This window comes from Micromys minutus (assembly GCF_963924665.1).
Source record: "Micromys minutus genome assembly, chromosome: 1".
Lineage (NCBI taxonomy): Eukaryota > Metazoa > Chordata > Mammalia > Rodentia > Muridae > Micromys > Micromys minutus.
The window spans coordinates 106461938-106480404 of NC_137969.1; the positions used below are offsets into that span (position 1 = coordinate 106461938).

At 37.8% G+C, this 18467-nt stretch overlaps 1 protein-coding gene across 1 annotated transcript; it reads left to right on the forward strand.

Moving 5' to 3' along the window:
- Positions 1–331: 331 nt before the first annotated feature.
- Positions 332–18262, forward strand: DEK (DEK proto-oncogene). Its single transcript, XM_080917445.1, has 11 exons — positions 332–453; positions 794–959; positions 3971–4072; positions 4303–4412; positions 5583–5677; positions 6367–6487; positions 7419–7607; positions 14787–14925; positions 15217–15365; positions 16591–16659; positions 16983–18262. Exons 2-11 carry the CDS (start codon positions 803–805, stop codon positions 16992–16994), a joined length of 1143 nt encoding a protein of 380 aa, XP_080773571.1. The 5' UTR covers positions 332–453; positions 794–802; the 3' UTR covers positions 16995–18262.
- The last annotated feature ends 205 nt before the right edge of the window (positions 18263–18467 follow it).

The following is an 18467-nucleotide window of genomic DNA, read 5'->3' on the forward strand; positions in this document are numbered from 1 at the left end:
GGATCCCGCAACTTCGCCACCTCCAGCCGCTCCCCGGCTACGCGGCCCAGGACGGCCCGTCATTTTCTCCCGGCTTGGGAGGCTAGAAGCTCGCAGGCCCCCTAGCGTCCGACCGTTCAGCGCGGAGGCCCCGGCTCGCGCCCGCCACCCCGTGCACCCACCCGCCCGGCGCCAAGGACCGCAGACCCCCCCAAAACCTCCCCCCAGACCCCGCCCCAGCTGCCAGCCAGGGCCGCCGCCGCCCCGCCTCCCCCGCTCGCCCTCCCGCGCGCGCCAACTCCCAGCGCAGCGCGCTGATTGGCCGGCGCATTCCCGCTCTGCTTCCCGAACCGCCATTTTGAAAATCTTGTTGATTCTGAGCCGCGGAGGGAGAGAGAACGAGCGAGCGCGCGGCGCGAGGATCTCGGCCCGCGCGCCTTCTACTCAGCGGCGGCCTTCTCGTGCGCACTCACGGTGAGGACTGGCCTCCGGGAGGCGCCGCTGCGGCCCCCGTGGCAGGGCAGCGGGGAGGAGACGCGGCCATAAGCACGGAGGCCTGCCGCGGGGGAGGGGACGAGGCTCCGCTCTGCTCGCCTTGGCCAGACTGGCCTGGCCCGGCCCCGGGCGGCGCAGGCCGGGCGGGAGCGCGCGCCGGCGGCTGGAGGGCGGTGCGGTTTCCCGCCTCGGGCATCCCCCGGGAGGCGGGCGGAGTGACAGACTAGGTTAGACCTTGGAGGTGAGCTAACGCCGGGCGGTCGCTACGTTCCTGCCCGCGCGAGCGAACCGAAGCGTGCGGCTTCCTCCCCGCCCGCAGGCCCCCAGCATGTCGGCGGCGGCCCCCGCTGCGGAGGGAGAGGACACCCCCGCGCCGCCCGCGTCCGAGAAGGAACCCGAGATGCCGGGTCCCAGGGAGGAGAGTGAGGAGGAGGAGGAGGAGGACGACGACGACGAGGACGAGGACGACGAGGAGGAAGAAAAAGGTGGGCAGGGATGCGCATCCCTCACGGGTGGATTTTTAAGTCCCCCTCCTTTTGGGAAGCAGATAACTGTGATTTTTAACGCTTAGAGGCATCCAGTCCGAGTGGCTGATTTCACACGAAGGCTAACAGTGGCAAAGAATCTGGATTTTTTTTTTCTTTTGAGTATTTGCCAGGCTTTTGGTGCAAGTGTAGCAAGAGTTTTCCCAGTGTGCCATCGGAACACTTCGTTCGTTAGGAAGTTTGTAAGTCTGAGATCCGCATTTTGAAGTTACCCTGAGATTCTGTAATGTAACTTAACACTACAGGTATTCTTGCTAAGCCTGGAAATGGTTTTTATTTCCACATTCTCAGCTGTTTGTATCTGCTGATGTTTTTTTTTTTTTTTTTCCCCCAGTAAGGGTTTTTTTCTTTGGGGGCACTTTTCTTTGCCTAGGACTCACATATGCAAACTGTTGCTGTTGGAGAAAGTAGTTAGAAAACAAGGAAACTGAACTGAAAGTTAAAACGTGAACCCGCAGCTGTCTCGGTTTTGGAACTAATTCTGACAAAGAAAGGTGGTAAGAAGCATCATTTGACTTTGGCTGAGCTGTGCAAAGTAGTATTGTGTCAGCCGATGCTGTTCCTCTGCAGCAGTCCCCAGACAGTCTCAGCTTTTCCTTCACAATCTAGCTTAATGGTGCAAACGGCCACAGCTCAGCCAAACTTAGGGACAAGCCTAGAAGTTAAAGTGCTCTTCCCAGACTATCATTTCTTTTTTTATAAATATCATTTAGGTTAAGAGGACAAGACACTTATTTTAAGTATTTAAGCATTGACTTTAATTATTAATCTTAATAAGAATTGTTTAAATTACTTTTAGGTTTGTAGTTGATGTGTTTTATAAAGCCAATGAATGTTTGTAGAGGTGGTATGGTGAGGTGTGCGGGAGGGGAACCTCAGCGAGCCCATGCTAAAGCATCCCTCCTCCCTGAGGTACCAACCATACCTTTTGGGGCATGGGAAGGGGCGGTAATAAGGGAGTGGAGAGAAAGGGACAGGCCAGAAACATGTGGAGAGAGGGAGAAGGGGGAAAGAACTAAGACAGGCCAAACAGACCCTTTTATAGGCCTACCTGGCCGTTGCTAGGTAACTGTTGGGCGGAGCCTAGAAGGAATGCTTACAATAATATGACTGAAAGTTGACTGCAATATCTCTGTATAGCTCAGACTTTAAGGGAGGTGGTGAGTTTTCTTGGGCAGAAAGAAGTTGAGAAGTTATTTATAAAAGGCCCAGTGATGTTTGGAGAGACTATCAGTGGGTGACTCATAAGATCCTGGGTTTTGTTCTAACTGAATAAGTTGGTTGTGTTTTTAAGAGAGATTTTTTTTTTTTTTTTTTTTTTTTTTTTGGTAAGATTAGTTCTTTACAGTTTTAGAACTGGTTCATTATTTTCTCTTTGGGGGTGTTTGGGGTAACTGGATTGTAACTTCCTGTTCTATTTGTCCCAGAATACTTACCTTCAGTATACTGACAGAAAGGTGTGGGACAGTGAAATTACTGAAGTCTGTCCCACAGATACTGAAGAATTGGAAGTGATTTTGGGGAGATGATATACAGGGTTTGTATGATGCTGTTCTGTAGAAAAACAAGTGTGCAAGCTTGGTGGTAATACTGAGGTGTCTTGGATATGTTGTTTGGGTTCCTGTAGGACATAGTGGAACTGTCAAGGTTACAGTGGGGTGTGTATTAATTTGAAAGTACTGTTCCAGGGTTAGACTTTTGAGAACTTTTCGTTTGTAGATCCTGGTCCAAAGCAAGTGAACAACTTATTACTGAGAGGAAGCCGGGAAACTACAGGAGCTGTTTGATTCAGTGCTGTCTTTCTCCATTTATTCATTGCAGCTCTTTATAGCCCCCAAGCCTGACCTGTCGTGGAAAGCCTACACTAATGCTTTGATTCCTTTTTCTTATTTTTCACCATATTCATTCTGGGGCTTTGACCCCTGGGTATTATTAGACTTGGATCGCCAGACTTGGCAGCAAGCACCTTTACGTGCACAGCAGTCTGGCCAGCCAGGCTCACACATTTTATATTTGGTACCCTTTTCTCTTTTCAAAATGGAGTATTGAGTCTAGGGGCTTGGAATTTTAGACATTTTCTCATTGAGCTTTACCCATAACCCTTATTTGTGTCTTTCTTAAAGATATTTATCATCTTTTATATGAAGTATAGTTTTTATTTTCCTAGTTGAAATTTCCAAAAAAAAAAAATGTTTAACCTCATTCTTTTGAGTATCTGGTACAATTTGGACACAGTAGACAGTGATTTGAATTAATGAGAGGACCTTCACAAAATATAGTTTTTTATTTAACTAGATTTTAATCAGTAAATGGTTTTTAATGAATATAACTTAATGTTTTAAGCTTTATATACCACATATTTCCTGGGATTTTTCTCAGAAGTCTGGACTAAAGGGTACCTTCTCAGACTGACTTACAGACAGTGTGAGTATTGTTATAAAACTACAAAGTAATTTTCAGCCAACTATCTTAAAACAGGTAACAAAATACAGTTAGAGGAGAAACATGTTCTAGTGTTTTTAGCACAGTAGGATGACTACTTAGTTTAAATAATTATTACATGTTTGTATGAAAATTTAGAAGAGTTCAAATACCTATGACAATAAAATGATTGAAATACTAATCTCATTACATTGAATATACATATAGATGCATTTACTTGTATATGAAAAATAAGATAAATGAGAAACTAGATGGTTGTTTGACAAGTCAAATGACTAGATTTTAATAGTGATAATTGTAGTTGGATGGAAGTTTCTGTTATTTTAGACCAGATGTTTGACAAACAAGTAAAATGTTACTCTTTAGAAAAAAAAAGCTTCCATACTCATTTACCTCTCAAAACTAGCTCAGGAGGAAAGTAAGGTGCTGAGTTCAAGAGCTCTTCCTGACCTGTTTGTAAAGTTGACATAATTTTAGCTTTTTGATATGTAAGAATTATTAATTTCTAGAAAAGAGTCTTATCGTGGAAGGCAAGAGAGAGAAGAAGAAAGTAGAGAGATTGACGATGCAAGTTTCTTCCTTACAAAGAGAGCCATTTACGATTGCACAAGGTGAGTTTATATTGCTTTAATGGAAAAAGGTGCTCAGTTAGGCAACAAACACTTGCTACTAGCAGCATACTTAGTGTTTAGGAAGTGGGATATACTTTTTGACATCATTTTAACTTTCCCTATTAGCACAAAGTAATACAAATCATGCAGTGTGTATAATTTTCATTAAACTAACTTTTTGTAAATGTTATTGAGGCCTTGGTATTTAATTGTGATATTTTGTTTTTCAGGGAAGGGTCAGAAACTTTGTGAAATTGAAAGGATACATTTCTTTCTGAGTAAGAAAAAAACAGATGAACTTAGAAATCTACACAAACTGCTTTACAACAGGCCGGGCACAGTAAGACATTTGAAAAATATCTTTACCATGTTTTTTCATACTTAATATATTAAGATGCTTAACCTTAGAGCTGTAATTTTAATTCTGTAAGACTTTAATGGTCAACTAGTTCAATTTCTACACTATACCAGTGAGTAAATCTAAGATACATTTGTTAAGGCCGTGGCATACCTGTTAAGGACATACCAGTACATAGCTGGTAGTGACTAGGGTTCTTTTGTTTCTCCTTCTAACTGGGGCTGTCGGAATAATTTAGAGATAGATTGCTCCTGCAATGCCCAAGGACCTGAGCTGAGTCCAACAGCACTACCACCAAAACAAAAACAAGGAAATGAAATTTGCTTTAAACTGAAAATCTAAATTATATATACAATCTGTTGTGACTTCTAATGATAATAGAATTAGTTTTTCCATGTTCTGACATGGTTCCTTGTAATTGTATCTTATTTTAGGCAATACCCATAAAAGTAAGCGGCAAATATTTGCCAAATTGTAGCTATTATATCATACTGCTTGTAACTGTGTTTGAAATAAAAGAGATTGTTCCGTTTCTGTAGGTGTTTTGGCTGCATGTATATATTTGTCTGTTCACTGTATGCTTGCTTGATGCCTGAGACTATTGGATCCCTTGGGCTGGAGTTACAGATAGTGCTGAGTCAGCCACCATGTAGGTGTTGGGAAGAATAGCCAGTGGTCTTAACCACTGAGCCATCTCTCCAGGTCATATAATTATATTAGAAGTAAAATTTGCTTTGGGTTGTATATGAAGGTAGAGGATGTCTGAAGTATGGTCTAACTTATTTTAATACACATTAACTTCACTCAGCACAACAATCTAATTTACACTTGTTTCTTAACTAGTAAATGGCATTAACTTTTAGTATACTTATAGTTCTTTACTTTAAAAAAGTAGTCATTGACTAGTAACTTTCTACATCTGCAGATTTATGGTGAATATTTCTAGGTGAAAATATGTTTGCATTCAGACTGTTGAAAAAAATTTAGCTTGTAGGATTTGTGTAATGTTATAACATGTTAGTAGCAAATACACTTTTGTTGAATAAATCAATGTTTTGATTTGGAAGATGAATCTGAAAATGAAGACATTGTCTTTTATTGGTTTTGTCTTGTACGTTTCTGGATAGTAGCATTAATAATAAACATTTTTAGGTGTCCTCGTTGAAGAAGAATGTGGGTCAGTTCAGTGGCTTTCCATTTGAAAAGGGCAGTACCCAGTATAAAAAGAAGGAAGAAATGTTGAAAAGGTAAGTTATTTTTACAAATAACTTTGATTAATGTGCTATAAGCTTACATTTAGTATTTTTAAATGAGTACCTGCTCATTTTCTAGTAGATTGCTAACTAATTGAGGTGTCAGGATTTGACAAGTTTTTCTGAGCATTCACTTGGGTTGTCTTTTCTGTTCTAGTAAATACTGACTGCCATAGTAATCATTAAGAACCTGTAAATTTTCATTTCCTCAGAGTTGACTTGATAAGATCTGAAGGAACTATAGTGAAATATATTTTCCTCCAATTACTGTTTCTTAATGTTTTAAACTTGCCTTGAAAGTAATCTCATGAGAAATTTTCTTAAGTGCTAGCAAGGTGACAAACTCTTAGAATTTTTTATTAAATGCCATAGATAAGAATTTAAATAAAAATGATTGAGACATCATAGTGCTAAATAACTAACCCAAACCATTTTTAAGTTCATGAATTTTGTAGTATTGGAAACTTATGTAATTTTCTAGTGCATTTATTTAAACTGTTGGTAAATATTTTTTATTTTCTATTGGTTGTACACTGTGGTCAGATCCATTAAAGCCACAGAAAAATTTTTGTAACGGCTATGTGAGCAAATCAAATCAATTTTGTTTGTTCTTGTCTCTCTATCATGAAGAATATTTATAATTCATCTGTAATCACCTTGTTTTCTCCTGCTTTCTGTTTCAGGTTTAGAAATGCCATGTTAAAGAGCATCTGTGAGGTTCTTGACTTAGAGAGGTCAGGTGTGAACAGTGAACTAGTGAAGAGAATCTTGAATTTCTTAATGCACCCAAAGCCTTCTGGCAAGGTAAGGATCACTTTTTACCATTTGGTTATTAACAAATTATTCCTTTTTGCTCATCAGTGATGTCATCTAGATTTAAAATATATACCTTCTATTTGACAGAACTATAACATTTTCATAATATAAACTAAATAGCATATTTGCTTTCTCAAATCAAATGTGAATAGTATAGGGTTAAGAAAAGTACCTAAATGTAAGATAAGCTACAAACCAGGGCTCTAGGTTTTTCTGTCTGGAAAGGAATTGGAATAAGGGAAATAGGTTGAAGAAATAGTTAATGTAGGGCTGTTACCTAGTTTTTTAAATTTAAAATTCAGCATATATTCCTAAGGAAGCACTTAAATTCATTGGCTAAATCACTTTTCTCATGCAGTTAGAAATTTATGTAGTTTAACTGAGGGCAAAATATAGCAAGTTACCTATTTCATGCCTGTAATTTTATATTAACATACTCAAAATTTATTACTTATCGAATGATGTCTCTGAGAAATTGGCATTACAGAGAGAGGTGGTACAGTTATTTATAAAGTTAGGAAAAACAATTTCAGGTTAAGCTTTATTTTCTTAGTGTGGTTCCTCCCGCTCCTTTGATTCATGGGATCTTTAAAACAAGGAGCTCCTTGTAATGGCATCTATAGTTCTTAAAAAGTGAGATAAATTGAGTGTAATTTTAAATATTGTCTTGGTCAAATGTAAACAGTACCTGACCTCATTGCAGTGAGTCTAGTCCTGCTTCAGATGGTCTTGCCAGGCCTTTATGATACAAATGTGAACGCTGGCAGTGCAGCCTGACACACTTAAATATGACTTCTTTCCATAAGCCTGAAATACTTTTCCGACATTTTAAGTTGAACAGTAGTTATCAAAAGGAATTGATTTGATTGACTTAGAAATACCCTTATTGATGTTACTGTCAATGAATTTTTATATGCAGCCATTGCCAAAATCCAAAAAATCTTCCAGCAAAGGTAGTAAGAAGGAACGGAACAGTTCTGGAACGACAAGGAAGTCAAAGCAAACTAAATGTCCTGAAATTCTGTCAGATGAGTCTAGTAGTGATGAAGATGAGAAGAAAAACAAGGAAGAGTCTTCAGAAGATGAAGAGAAAGAAAGTGAAGAGGAGGTAAAATGTTTTAAGCTAATGTTTTCTATCAGAAAGATATTTTGCTATATAAACAAGCAATTTTTTAAATTGTAAAGATACATAAATAATTGAGTAGGCTTATTTCTCTCCATTAAACATTTAACAGTTTAAGAACAGTTGAGTTTGTGATCTGATTTTGAAATGGGCCTTGAACTGGTTCTCATATGGGTGGGGGAATGGGAAAGGAAGCAGCAGAGGATTATATTCTGCAAATATGTCTGCACCACATGCATTTCTGGCGCCCACAGAGACCAGAAGTGGGTGTCAAGGTCCCCTAAAACTGGAGGTATGTATGACTGAGCCCCACCATATGGGTGCTAGGAATTGAATTTGGATCCATTGGACTAGCAGCCAGTACTCGTAAACACTGAACTCTCTCCAGCCCATTGAAGCACATTTTTATTTGTTGTGGTTGTTGTAGTTTTTTCATAACATATTAATATTTTATAATTGACTTGAATTTAATTTAACTTGATAGAAAAAATAAAATGTTAAAGGTTGTCATTTTCTCCCCAGCCTTTTGGCGATTATTTAATGAGTGTAATAGCATTTGGAGTTTATATCACTTAGAAATGGAACAATTTTTATTTACAAAATACTAGGTAGGAGGATAACTGTTATTTAAGAAATTTAGCTTTTGTTATATCTTCAGTCAAGGTCTGGGAAGGTAGGTACAGAAGGTGAGTTCCTATTAGTGGTGTTTAGTATGGTTTTTTGTTTTTTGTCTTCAGAGATTAGAACTTACTTTATTCTTTAATTAATTTATTTATTTTATGTATGTGAGTAACACAGTCACTGTCTTCAGACACACCAGAAAGGGCGTCAAATCTCATTACAGATGGTTGTGAGCCAACATGTGGTTGCTGGGATTTGAACTCAGGACCCCTGGAAGAGCAGTCTATGCTCTCAACCACTGAGCCTTCTCTCCAGCCCTAGAACTTATTTTATAAATGTGTATAGAAGTACATAGGTTCGATTAATCCTGGATTGACATCGTCTTATTTCCTTGTTGTGGGAAGCACCACACAATTGTGATAGCCAAAAATGTCTCTAAGCACTAATAGATATACCTTGTGTGCTTAGGGGGGATGCTTTGCATCTCCTGAACGCCATAGAATTGAAAGAATATGGCAAACTATGAAACTGGGAGGGTGGTTCAGTGGTTTAAGAGCTTATACAGCTCTTTCAAAAGATCAAAATTCCTTGTACCCAAGTTGAATGTCTGTAATTCCATCTCTAGAGGTTATAATGCCCACTTCTGGTTTCTGCAGGGAACTACACATTTTTACACAGAAAAGCATGCATACTTATAATTAAAAATAAATTCTTTTTAAAAGACATAATAAACATATCTTATGAATATGTTAGTGTATATATTTGACCTGAGATTGTTTTAATGTCTGTTGCCTGCAGAGGCTATTAGAAGAAGAGGGCATTGATCCTCTGTGAGTTGAGTTCTATATGGTTACCATGTGGGTGCTTTTAATTAGTCCCAGATCCCTCAGAAGAACAGCTCAGCCATTAGCTCCTAATGTCAGATTATTAAAGTTGTCTATGAAACTAAGTATGAACTTTGATAATGTGAAAACTTTTTAACATATCTTGCAGGTGCTTCATCCATTTTTTAAAATTCATATGCATGTGTGTGTCGGTATATATGAGTGCAGTGCCTTCTAAGACCAGAAGAGACTATTATCCTCTGAAGCTAGAGTTACAGGTGGTTTTAAGTTATCTGGCATGAGTTCCGGCAATTAAACTGGGTCTTCTGAAAGGATAGCAAGTGCTCTTAACCACCAAGGCGTTCCTACAACCAGTACTTTACAAATGTTTTTAATGTATTTTGGTGTGGAAGGAGAATGAGTAATCAGAACACCTGAGAGTAAAATATTTGTTTATATTTACATAAGAAATTGTAACAGATTGTGTCAAAGAGCAACCCTTGAGCAACTGCTCTCACTCTCCCACCCCCTTTCACTGACTAGCCTGGATCTTACTATAAACCACACTAGCCTTATTTACAGAGATATACCTGCTATCATCACCATACCCTGCCTCCATCCACCTGATTGCATCACTGTGCCTGGTTTTTTATGTGGGTTAAATTCAAGTCAATGCTTATGTGGCCTGAGCTGTCTCATTAGCCCCTGTGATTTTAAACTATTTTCCTCGTTCAGTTTTTTGCTCATTTACTATGTACCCTTCATTGTTTATTAAACTTTAAAGGCAAATAATGAAAAATTAAATTATAAAAGTTATTATAAAGGTTTGGAAACTGGGCTCAAGTGCCAGGTCACCCATAGTTTTTTTTATTTATATATATGTGTGTGTGTGTGTGTGTGTGTGTGTGTGTGTGTGTGTGTGTGTGTGTGTGTGTATATATGACTTTGTTATATATGATTAAATTACTTAATCTCTGTACTCAATCTCCCATTAGAAAATGGAACCAAACTCATGGAATCATTAAATGAATTCAGAGTCCCTGACAACATATATTATGCATTACTTGATATTGTTACTGTTAGAGTCCTTAGCTAGGTATTGTGGCACTGTGCCTATATGAGACAGAGGCCATCCTGGTCTACAGAATGAGTTGCAAAACAGCCAGAACTACACAGAAACACCATCTGAAGCCTCACATACAACAAAAGAATCCTTAAGAAAGTATTTATTCCAAGTATTTCAAAATTCAGTCTTATTGCCAATACAAAGTCTAGGAAGATACTTTATGGGCATATATAAACCGTCCATTTACAAAGAGTTTTACTTCCTCTAGTGACATAAACAAACCTAGGCCAAATGGGAATCCATGGAGGACAAAAGAAGACAATGCTCTGTAGATACATCAAATCACCCCCTTGTAAAAAGCTCTTAGGGTGATCTTTCCCAACATAGTTTGTTCTGACAGGCTTTATGAGATAAAATTCCAGTAGTCTATAGATACGTTTTTCCCCCTTCTCATCTAGTTTATTATTACATCTCCTCCACCAGCAACCATTAATAGTCCTTACTCCTGGGCCGGAGAGATGGCTCAGTGGTTAAGAACAGTGTCTGCTCTTCCAGAGGTCCTGAGTTCAAATCCCAGCAACCACGTGGTGGCTCACAACCATCTGTAATGGGATCTGATGTCCTCTTCATGTGTGTCTGAAGAATAAATCAATCTTTTAAGTAAATAAGCAAATAAACCTTAAAAAAATAGCTTTTACTCCTGAGGAAGGCATGGGTGAGCTTTACTGTTGCCTCTGTCCATGATGAAAAAGTTGGAGAGCCAGTCGGGTGAAGGTATTGTAGCTGGTGTGTGTTCATGGTTGAGGGGCAGAGTCTTATCTGGATGGCTGTGTTTCATGACAGTTGCTCCCATCTTTCAGCTCTTGAATTTATTCTGTTCTCTTCTATAATCCCTGGGCCTTGGGTGGGAGTTGATACAGATGTCCCATTTAAGGATGAGAGTGCTTACCACTCTTTGACTTTGGCCAGATAAGACTCAGTTCATTAATTGCTACCCTCTTGAGAGAGAGGGAGAGGGAGGCTGTTAGTTCCACATCCTATGGATCAGACACCTGTGGTTACAAAGTTTGTTAACTGTCTTGTTGAATGAGTTGTTTGATAGTAGGAATGTGGACATACATAGTCAGGTGGTAGTAGCGCATGCCTTTAATCCCAGCACTCAGGAGGCGGAGGCAGACAGATTTCTGAGTTCCAGGACAGCCATGACTACACAGAGAAACCCTGTCTTGAAATAATAAAATTATAATACTTTTAGAAACTAAGAACTTCATTACACAGCAGAAAATATACAAAACTGAATAATCTATTTAAATCTTGTCTGAAATCAAAGTTGATAGGTCACCGTGATAAGAATCCATTTACATTTCATTCTTTTTATGAATTATACCTGGAATTGCACATTTTTCTTTTGGCATTTTGGTTTTTCTCTGCCAACTTGTTAGAAAAATCCTGCATTTAAGCTAATTTTTTTTTTTATTATTCATCTGTTTGTTCATTCAGTACAACCTTTCTGCTGTGAGGACAGAATTCTGGCTCTGTGACAGGCATCTTTTTTGGTGACCCTCCTTCAAGAGCCCCGCTGCCTATAACAGATAGGTAAGCCTGTTCTCGCAAGATTTTTGGGTTTTTGGCCAAAAGTGTTTGTGCCATTTCTTGATTCTACATGGAAAAGCCTCTCCAATTTTTTGAAAATTTATGTTAATTAATCTTACATCTTTGGGTTGGAGAGATGGTTGAGCCATTAAGAACATTTGCTGCTCCTGTTCAAATCTCAATATATGACTCCAACTCCAGGGACTTTGATGCCCTCTCTGGTCTTAATAGTACACACACACACACACACACACACGTGCACAAATCTTTCAAAATAAGTTATAGTTTGGAATCTAGCTTCCCCCCCTCTGGAACTTCCTAGTTTTTAAAGATTCCTTTTGTAAATGGAAAAACAGTCTCGGGGTCTGTTTGGTTAAATAACAGAGGTATGTACTGAGACTCTTTCAGATCGTAAATTTCACTAACTCTTAAGAGTTAAGAGGTACACCTTTGTTTATATAGTTTAGGAATTCTTGTAATCTTTTTAAAAGTACTTGTATTTCTTGCTGGCCTTGAGCTTACAGCCAACTAACTGCCTTAGCCTCCCTAGTGGTGGTGGTGGTTTTTGTTTGGTTGGGTTTTTGTTGTTTCTCGTTTTGTTTTTGTTTTTTTGAGACATGGTTTCTCTGTGAAATAGTCTTGCCTGCCCTGGAACTCGATTTGTAGACCAGGAGGGCCTTGAACTTGCAGAGATCTGTCTGCCTCTGCCTTCTTGTGTTGGGATTAAAGGTGCGCACCACCACGAACTAGCAAACAGGGCTGTTCTTTTCTTGCTTTTTTACTGACTAGGAAAAAGGACTGGAAATGTGAGAATGGGTTGAGAATGCAAAATTAGCAGCAAAGTTGATATTTAAAACAAAGTTTGATTATAAGCTCATGTTCTTATTCACTGCTGTACTGTATTTTCTAAGAGGTTGTTAGGATTAATGACCTATAGGCCAGGTGTTAGAATGTGAAGTAATCAAATGTTACCAATCAAATTGGTAACACTGTGAGATGTTTAAGGGGAGATGGTTAAGTTGGCTTTAGAATCTTAAGGATTCTAAAGGATTCCTTAAGGATTCATAATATTTAGATTTATAAGGATTGAGTTAGTAGAAAATTAAAATTAACTTGCCTTCTCAGATGTCCGGTTGGTTGGTTGGTTGGTTGGTTGGTTGTTGATTGATTGTTGGTTAGTTGGTGGTTTTCACCACCAAATACCAATGACCTATATTTTCCTTAACTTTTGAAGCTGTCCCATTTTTTTTTTTTCTCAACACTGAGATGTTTGAAATGCTCATCTTTTCCAGAGTTACCTGTACCTAGTAACTGCATCTTTAGGGTAGGTGAAGTAATAGATAAGTTCCTTGTCTATTTTTTCTATGCCCATGGTTGTACCACTAAAGTATGAGCTTGTTGGTTTACTGTTCAGTTTTCAGTGTTTCTCAAATCATCAGGTCTAAATCAGTGTGTCACAAAAAAAATTACAGCTGATTTCTAAAAATAAGTGAAACCCAAAAACTTATAGAAATGAAGATGTTTGTTAGCCAAGTTATATCTACCAACATAAAGTTATGAAGTGTGATTGTGTCATGGTCAGCAAAATGCTACTTTAATAATTTCCATTCTCTAGTAGCTACTTTGCTATTAAAGACTGCAGCATCAAATTTTAGGAAAAATTAATATGCATAATGAAGGAGTTTCTTAATCACAAAAGGAGGCATTTGGTAGCAGTGGAGGGTAATATCGTTTCCTATATGGCAAGAGGCATCATTAAAAGTATTTTCATGAGCTGGAGAGATGGCTCAGTGGTTAAGAGCATCACCGATTGCTCTTCCAGAGGTCCTGAGTTCAATTCCTAGCAACCACAGGGTGGCCCACAACCATCTGTAATGGGATCTGATGCCCTCTTCTGTTGTGTCTGAAGACAGCTACAGTGTACTCATATACATAAAATAATTTTTTAAAAAGTATTTTCACACAGTTGTACATTTATCTCATAAAGACATAGATCAGTTCCTTTAGATAAGTGGGGGACAGTAGGACCTGGAGGTAAACTGAGGCTGGGATTTCACAGTCATCAGGTTACCTCAAGACCCTATGGTGTGAACTATGATTTTTCTTAATTCATACTGCTTGTGTGGTATGATTGCACTCTTAGGAAATGTGTTAAGCAACAAAAGTCAGGTGAGGTATAACATACCTGCAGTTGAGGGCTGGCTCTAGTACCCATGGCAAAGAATATTGTTCAGGGCTGTTCTAGGTATGTATTATAGCACTATCTCACAAATAACAAAACTCTGATTTTATGATGTAACTCCAAAATTGAGACTGTAAAACATTTTTCCGTCAAGCTATTTGTGGTAGTTTTGATGCATAAAGATGAGAATTTGTTTTGTTTGAAGACAAGGATATTCTCTGTAGCTCCAGCTGTCCTGAGCTCATTCTCTAGACTAGGTTGGCCTCAGACGTAGAGATCCTCTGCTTCCGAGTGCTCAGCCTTTGGGATTTTTGCTTTGGGAATGTTAATTAAGTGAAGAATTAATACTTAGTCTCTTCAGAGTATTTATACATTCTAATTTGGATACTGTAATTTGTGCAGATGTCCAGCACTTAGCTTTTATTGAATCATCTGTGGATTGGAATTTAAGAGCATATGTTCTAGAGTCAGATCTGTATTTAAATCTTGTATTAATGTGATCGTGAACAAGATGATGTCACTGTATACGTTTCCTCACATACTCACAAATGTTTACTACACAACTGCTGTATACTAGTCACTCTTAGAAGTTAGGGTTTATCAGTGATCACAAGGGATAAAAGTTCATCTTCCTGCAGCTTGGGTTCTCGTTCAGGGAGACAGTAGGAGATAATAAGTAGTATTTATTTAGTTATCTTTCACCCTCGATTAAATGGAATAATATAGGTGACATATGCTTAGACTTACATTGAAATAGCATTAGGGTACAATTCCTCTCAACAATTGATAATTAGTAATGGTTAAGCTGAGATAGCTAGGTTTTCTGTGAGAAAAGAGGGAAGGAATAATAGTGACTCATGCTTTCCTTTCCTTTCTAGCAACCACCAAAAAAGACATCTAAAAAAGAAAAGACAAAACAGAAAGCTACCGCTAAAAGTAAAAAATCTGTAAAGAGTGCTAATGTTAAGAAGGCAGACAGCAGTACCACCAAGAAGAACCAAAACAGTTCCAAAAAAGGTACACTAGAAGTAATGACAGCAACCCTCCGCATACAGCATATGCATATACATTCTATAAATGTATGTATAAGACAATAAACTTCAAAGAACATTGGGGGAAAGTAGCATGTCAGTTTTCAAAGCTAAAAAAATTTCAGTGCATGCTTTGGATGCAGTCTTAAATGTAAAAAAATAAAATTAAGCAGGGAGTTATAATTGGGCTAATGCTCTCTTGAAAACTTAAAAATGCTTTCATCTTATACCTTACTGTTCAAGCAAAATATTTCACACTTAGTATCCTAATTTTTAGAGTCTGAATCTGAAGATAGTTCTGATGATGAACCCTTAATTAAAAAATTGAAAAAACCACCTACAGATGAAGAGCTAAAGGAAACAGTGAAAAAATTATTGGCTGATGCTAACTTGGAAGAAGTCACAATGAAGCAGATTTGCAAAGAGGTAACGGGGGCAAGTGCATGTTGTGGTTATTCCCCTTTGGCTTCAGTTTTTTGTTAGTTTTAACCTATTCAGTTTGAAACTATTAATACATCTTTTTGTGCATTCAGAGGCTATTGATTGAACTGTTTCAGGCTCTTTTGTAAATACTGGTGCTATGGCGATCATAAATCAATTAAACATCTCTGTCCTAAACAATTTTTTGAATAGAGTGAATAAAATTACAATGTTACACTTAAAACAGTTTCCTGGTAGTGAATTGTTAGCTTGTATTGGCTTAAGCAGAATCTTATGCTATGTTTTTATTTTTAATTGATTAGACATCCATTGAGTCTTTATATACCTACCAAGCTGAGAGTAGGTAATTGTTAACTGATAAAGCAGAGAAGTCATTAAATATGCCTGCCATTCAGTGTGGTAGAGAGGTAAATACTCCAGCAGAGCTGTGGGAACTATTAGGACCTTTTGGAAGGAGTGAGTACATCGTCATAGAAAAAGAGGTATTCCTACTTGGAAATGGGGCTAGGCAAGGCTTGAAAGGGTGTGGAAAAGTATCTAGGATTATTAGAGTTCCAGAATAATAGAATATTTTCTACAGCAGTGGTTCTCAACCTTTCTAATGCTAAATAGTTCCTCATGATATGGTGACCCTCAACTGTTTCATGTTATTGTATAAAGATTACCCATGTGTTATTCAAATGCTGATTTCTCTGCCCCCATTTCTGGTTGCAATCTAGACATGGCATTGGAATGAGTATTCTAAGTGTCTCCTGTCTCAGTGCTGTGTGAGCTTTGTTACTCAGTTATTTGTCAGAAGTTGAGCATTTAGTGAAAATAGAGCTAGATTTCTGATCTCAGCAAGGGAGGGGGTAGAGAGAAGGGGAGGACTCAGCAATGAGGCGAGGGGCCAAGAGCTACCATACATGCATGGAGCAGAGAGTGCCAGGTAAATCTGTTAATGCAAGCATTTCAGAATTTTGGCTGGGAATTAGCTAGATTAGAGAATTAGAATGTATTACTACCTGCTCAGTTGATGTGCCATTAGGCTTGTTTAATAAAAAATACAGTCTCAGTTGCTTTAATTGTATTGCTTTGAATACAGTATTAAAGTAAGTCATTTGCAGATACAAGTCTATGGAGAACCAGAGAACACTTAGAATCTACATGTAACTTATGGCAAAGTTTACTTCTAATTCACAGACTTTTAAATATGCTTTTGTGTTTTTAGGTATATGAAAATTATCCTGCTTATGATTTAACTGAGAGGAAAGATTTCATTAAAACAACTGTAAAAGAGGTAAATATTTCTTCCTTTTCCTACTTGATCACTGGCATAAAAACCAAAAATTTATTATCAAGTATCGCATTTTGAGTATTCGTGTCAGTGAAAAATCATTTGACATCCCAGAGTTGTTAATAAACAGGGATGAGGAACTATAGTAAGTTTGGGCCTAGATTAAGATAGGTTCATAGTACACATGGTAGCTTTATATCTGTTTTGTATTGCTACCACCTGATTTCTTGTGGTCACTTTAATGTGTTCTAAATAAGATTTTATGATGTATGCATACTTGGTGTTGTGTGTTGGGTGTGGTAAAGTGGTTTTCTTTTTCATTGCAGCTGATTTCTTGAGATAGAGGACAGATGGCTTGTTCTCAGATTTGAAGATCTGATTTATACCAGCAAAGAGAATGTATTCTTTTTTAAGTCTATTGTTGGTGGAACTTGCTGCTGACTCTTTGTGTGTTAACATATATTTGAGCTTGTTTTAAATTGCATTTTCTTGCAGTTTTCAATTTAAATTTTGCATGGCAGTAATTGTTTCTTGCTTTTTATAGTTGTACATTTTGGGTTTCTTTATTGTAAGGTCATAGATTGCTGAACTATTGTGCATTTTAGTGAACTTAATGTTAGCTTGTTTAAGACATACTTTTAATCAAAGCAAAAACTATTATAACCAGCATTTATACGTGCAGACTATTGCAGTATTTAGCATATGAAATATTTTGAATACACCTTCTGTCAGTGTGAAACATAGCGGCGGTTTGTTCCTCATAGTAGAGCACAGCTGTTCAGATGACCGAGTTGGAACTTTTCTGCATGTGTATATATGTCAAGTTGTTGGCATGACAGAAGTGACAGATGTTATTTTTGTATTTTTAAAAACCAATTTGTTGTATATAATTTTTTTTATTTCTTTTGTGCAAATCAATTTTTTAAACTCTTGTGTCTTTAAACTTGTAACTAAATGTCAGTGTTCATCCAGGTAGCAATGACAGAACAGAGTTCAGTGGTGATGACACCGAAGGACTACTGACTTCTGCTTTGCCCTGAAAGTGTCATCAGTGTGGTTGTGTTAACTGTGTCATAGAAATTTTATGAGGATAAACACATCACAGCTTCAAAAACTGGGAAAGAGTGAGGACACATGGCTTACACATAGGTGAACTGATAGTAGTAAACTTTACATATAGGAAACCTGGTTACCTTCATAATTATGGTTAAAGTAAGTATCAGGTGTAAGGCCAGAGTTGGTGGACAACATAGGTATCTGAAAGTATTTATCAAAACTCACACATTAATATTAAAGTATTACAGAATCAAGGCTGATAATTTTTAAGTTTTGGTCAATCAAGATTTTAAGGTGATGAAACATGTAGTGCCCCTGAATTTAAATTTTAACTGTCCTGATAACCTCTCTGAATTATAATATGCTGCTTGACAAAGTGACATTTGATGTACCAACTTAGTGTTTAATGTTCACATCATAGATCAGATTTGAGCATTATCAGGTACATACTTGACTTCAATATGCTTAGAGTGAAGAGGAACACGCAACTAAAAAGTTGACCTTTAATTTGTCATAAATCTTTGCAATAAAGAATAAATCAATGTTTTAAGTGTCTTGTATTTAATCTTTGGTTTGTCTGCTTAAATATTATTTCTTCCCTAACCTAGCTTATAATAATAACTGACCATTTTTGACAAGAATTAGTTTGTTGACCACTTACTATTGAGGAAATAGGGTAGTAAATGCTTATGACCAAAAAGTTTAAAGGAGTAGAAATGAGGTTGACGCAGTGATGCTATGACCATTTATTAAGG

Coding starts and splice junctions, on each gene's coding strand:
- DEK (XM_080917445.1), top strand. CDS start 803: ATGTCGGCGGCGGCCCCCGCTGCGGAGGGAGAGGACACCCCCGCGCCG. Junction 960..3,970: donor CGACGAGGAGGAAGAAAAAG/GTGGGCAGGGAT, acceptor ATTAATTTCTAG/AAAAGAGTCTTATCGTGGAA. Junction 7,608..14,786: donor AGAAAGAAAGTGAAGAGGAG/GTAAAATGTTTT, acceptor TTTCCTTTCTAG/CAACCACCAAAAAAGACATC.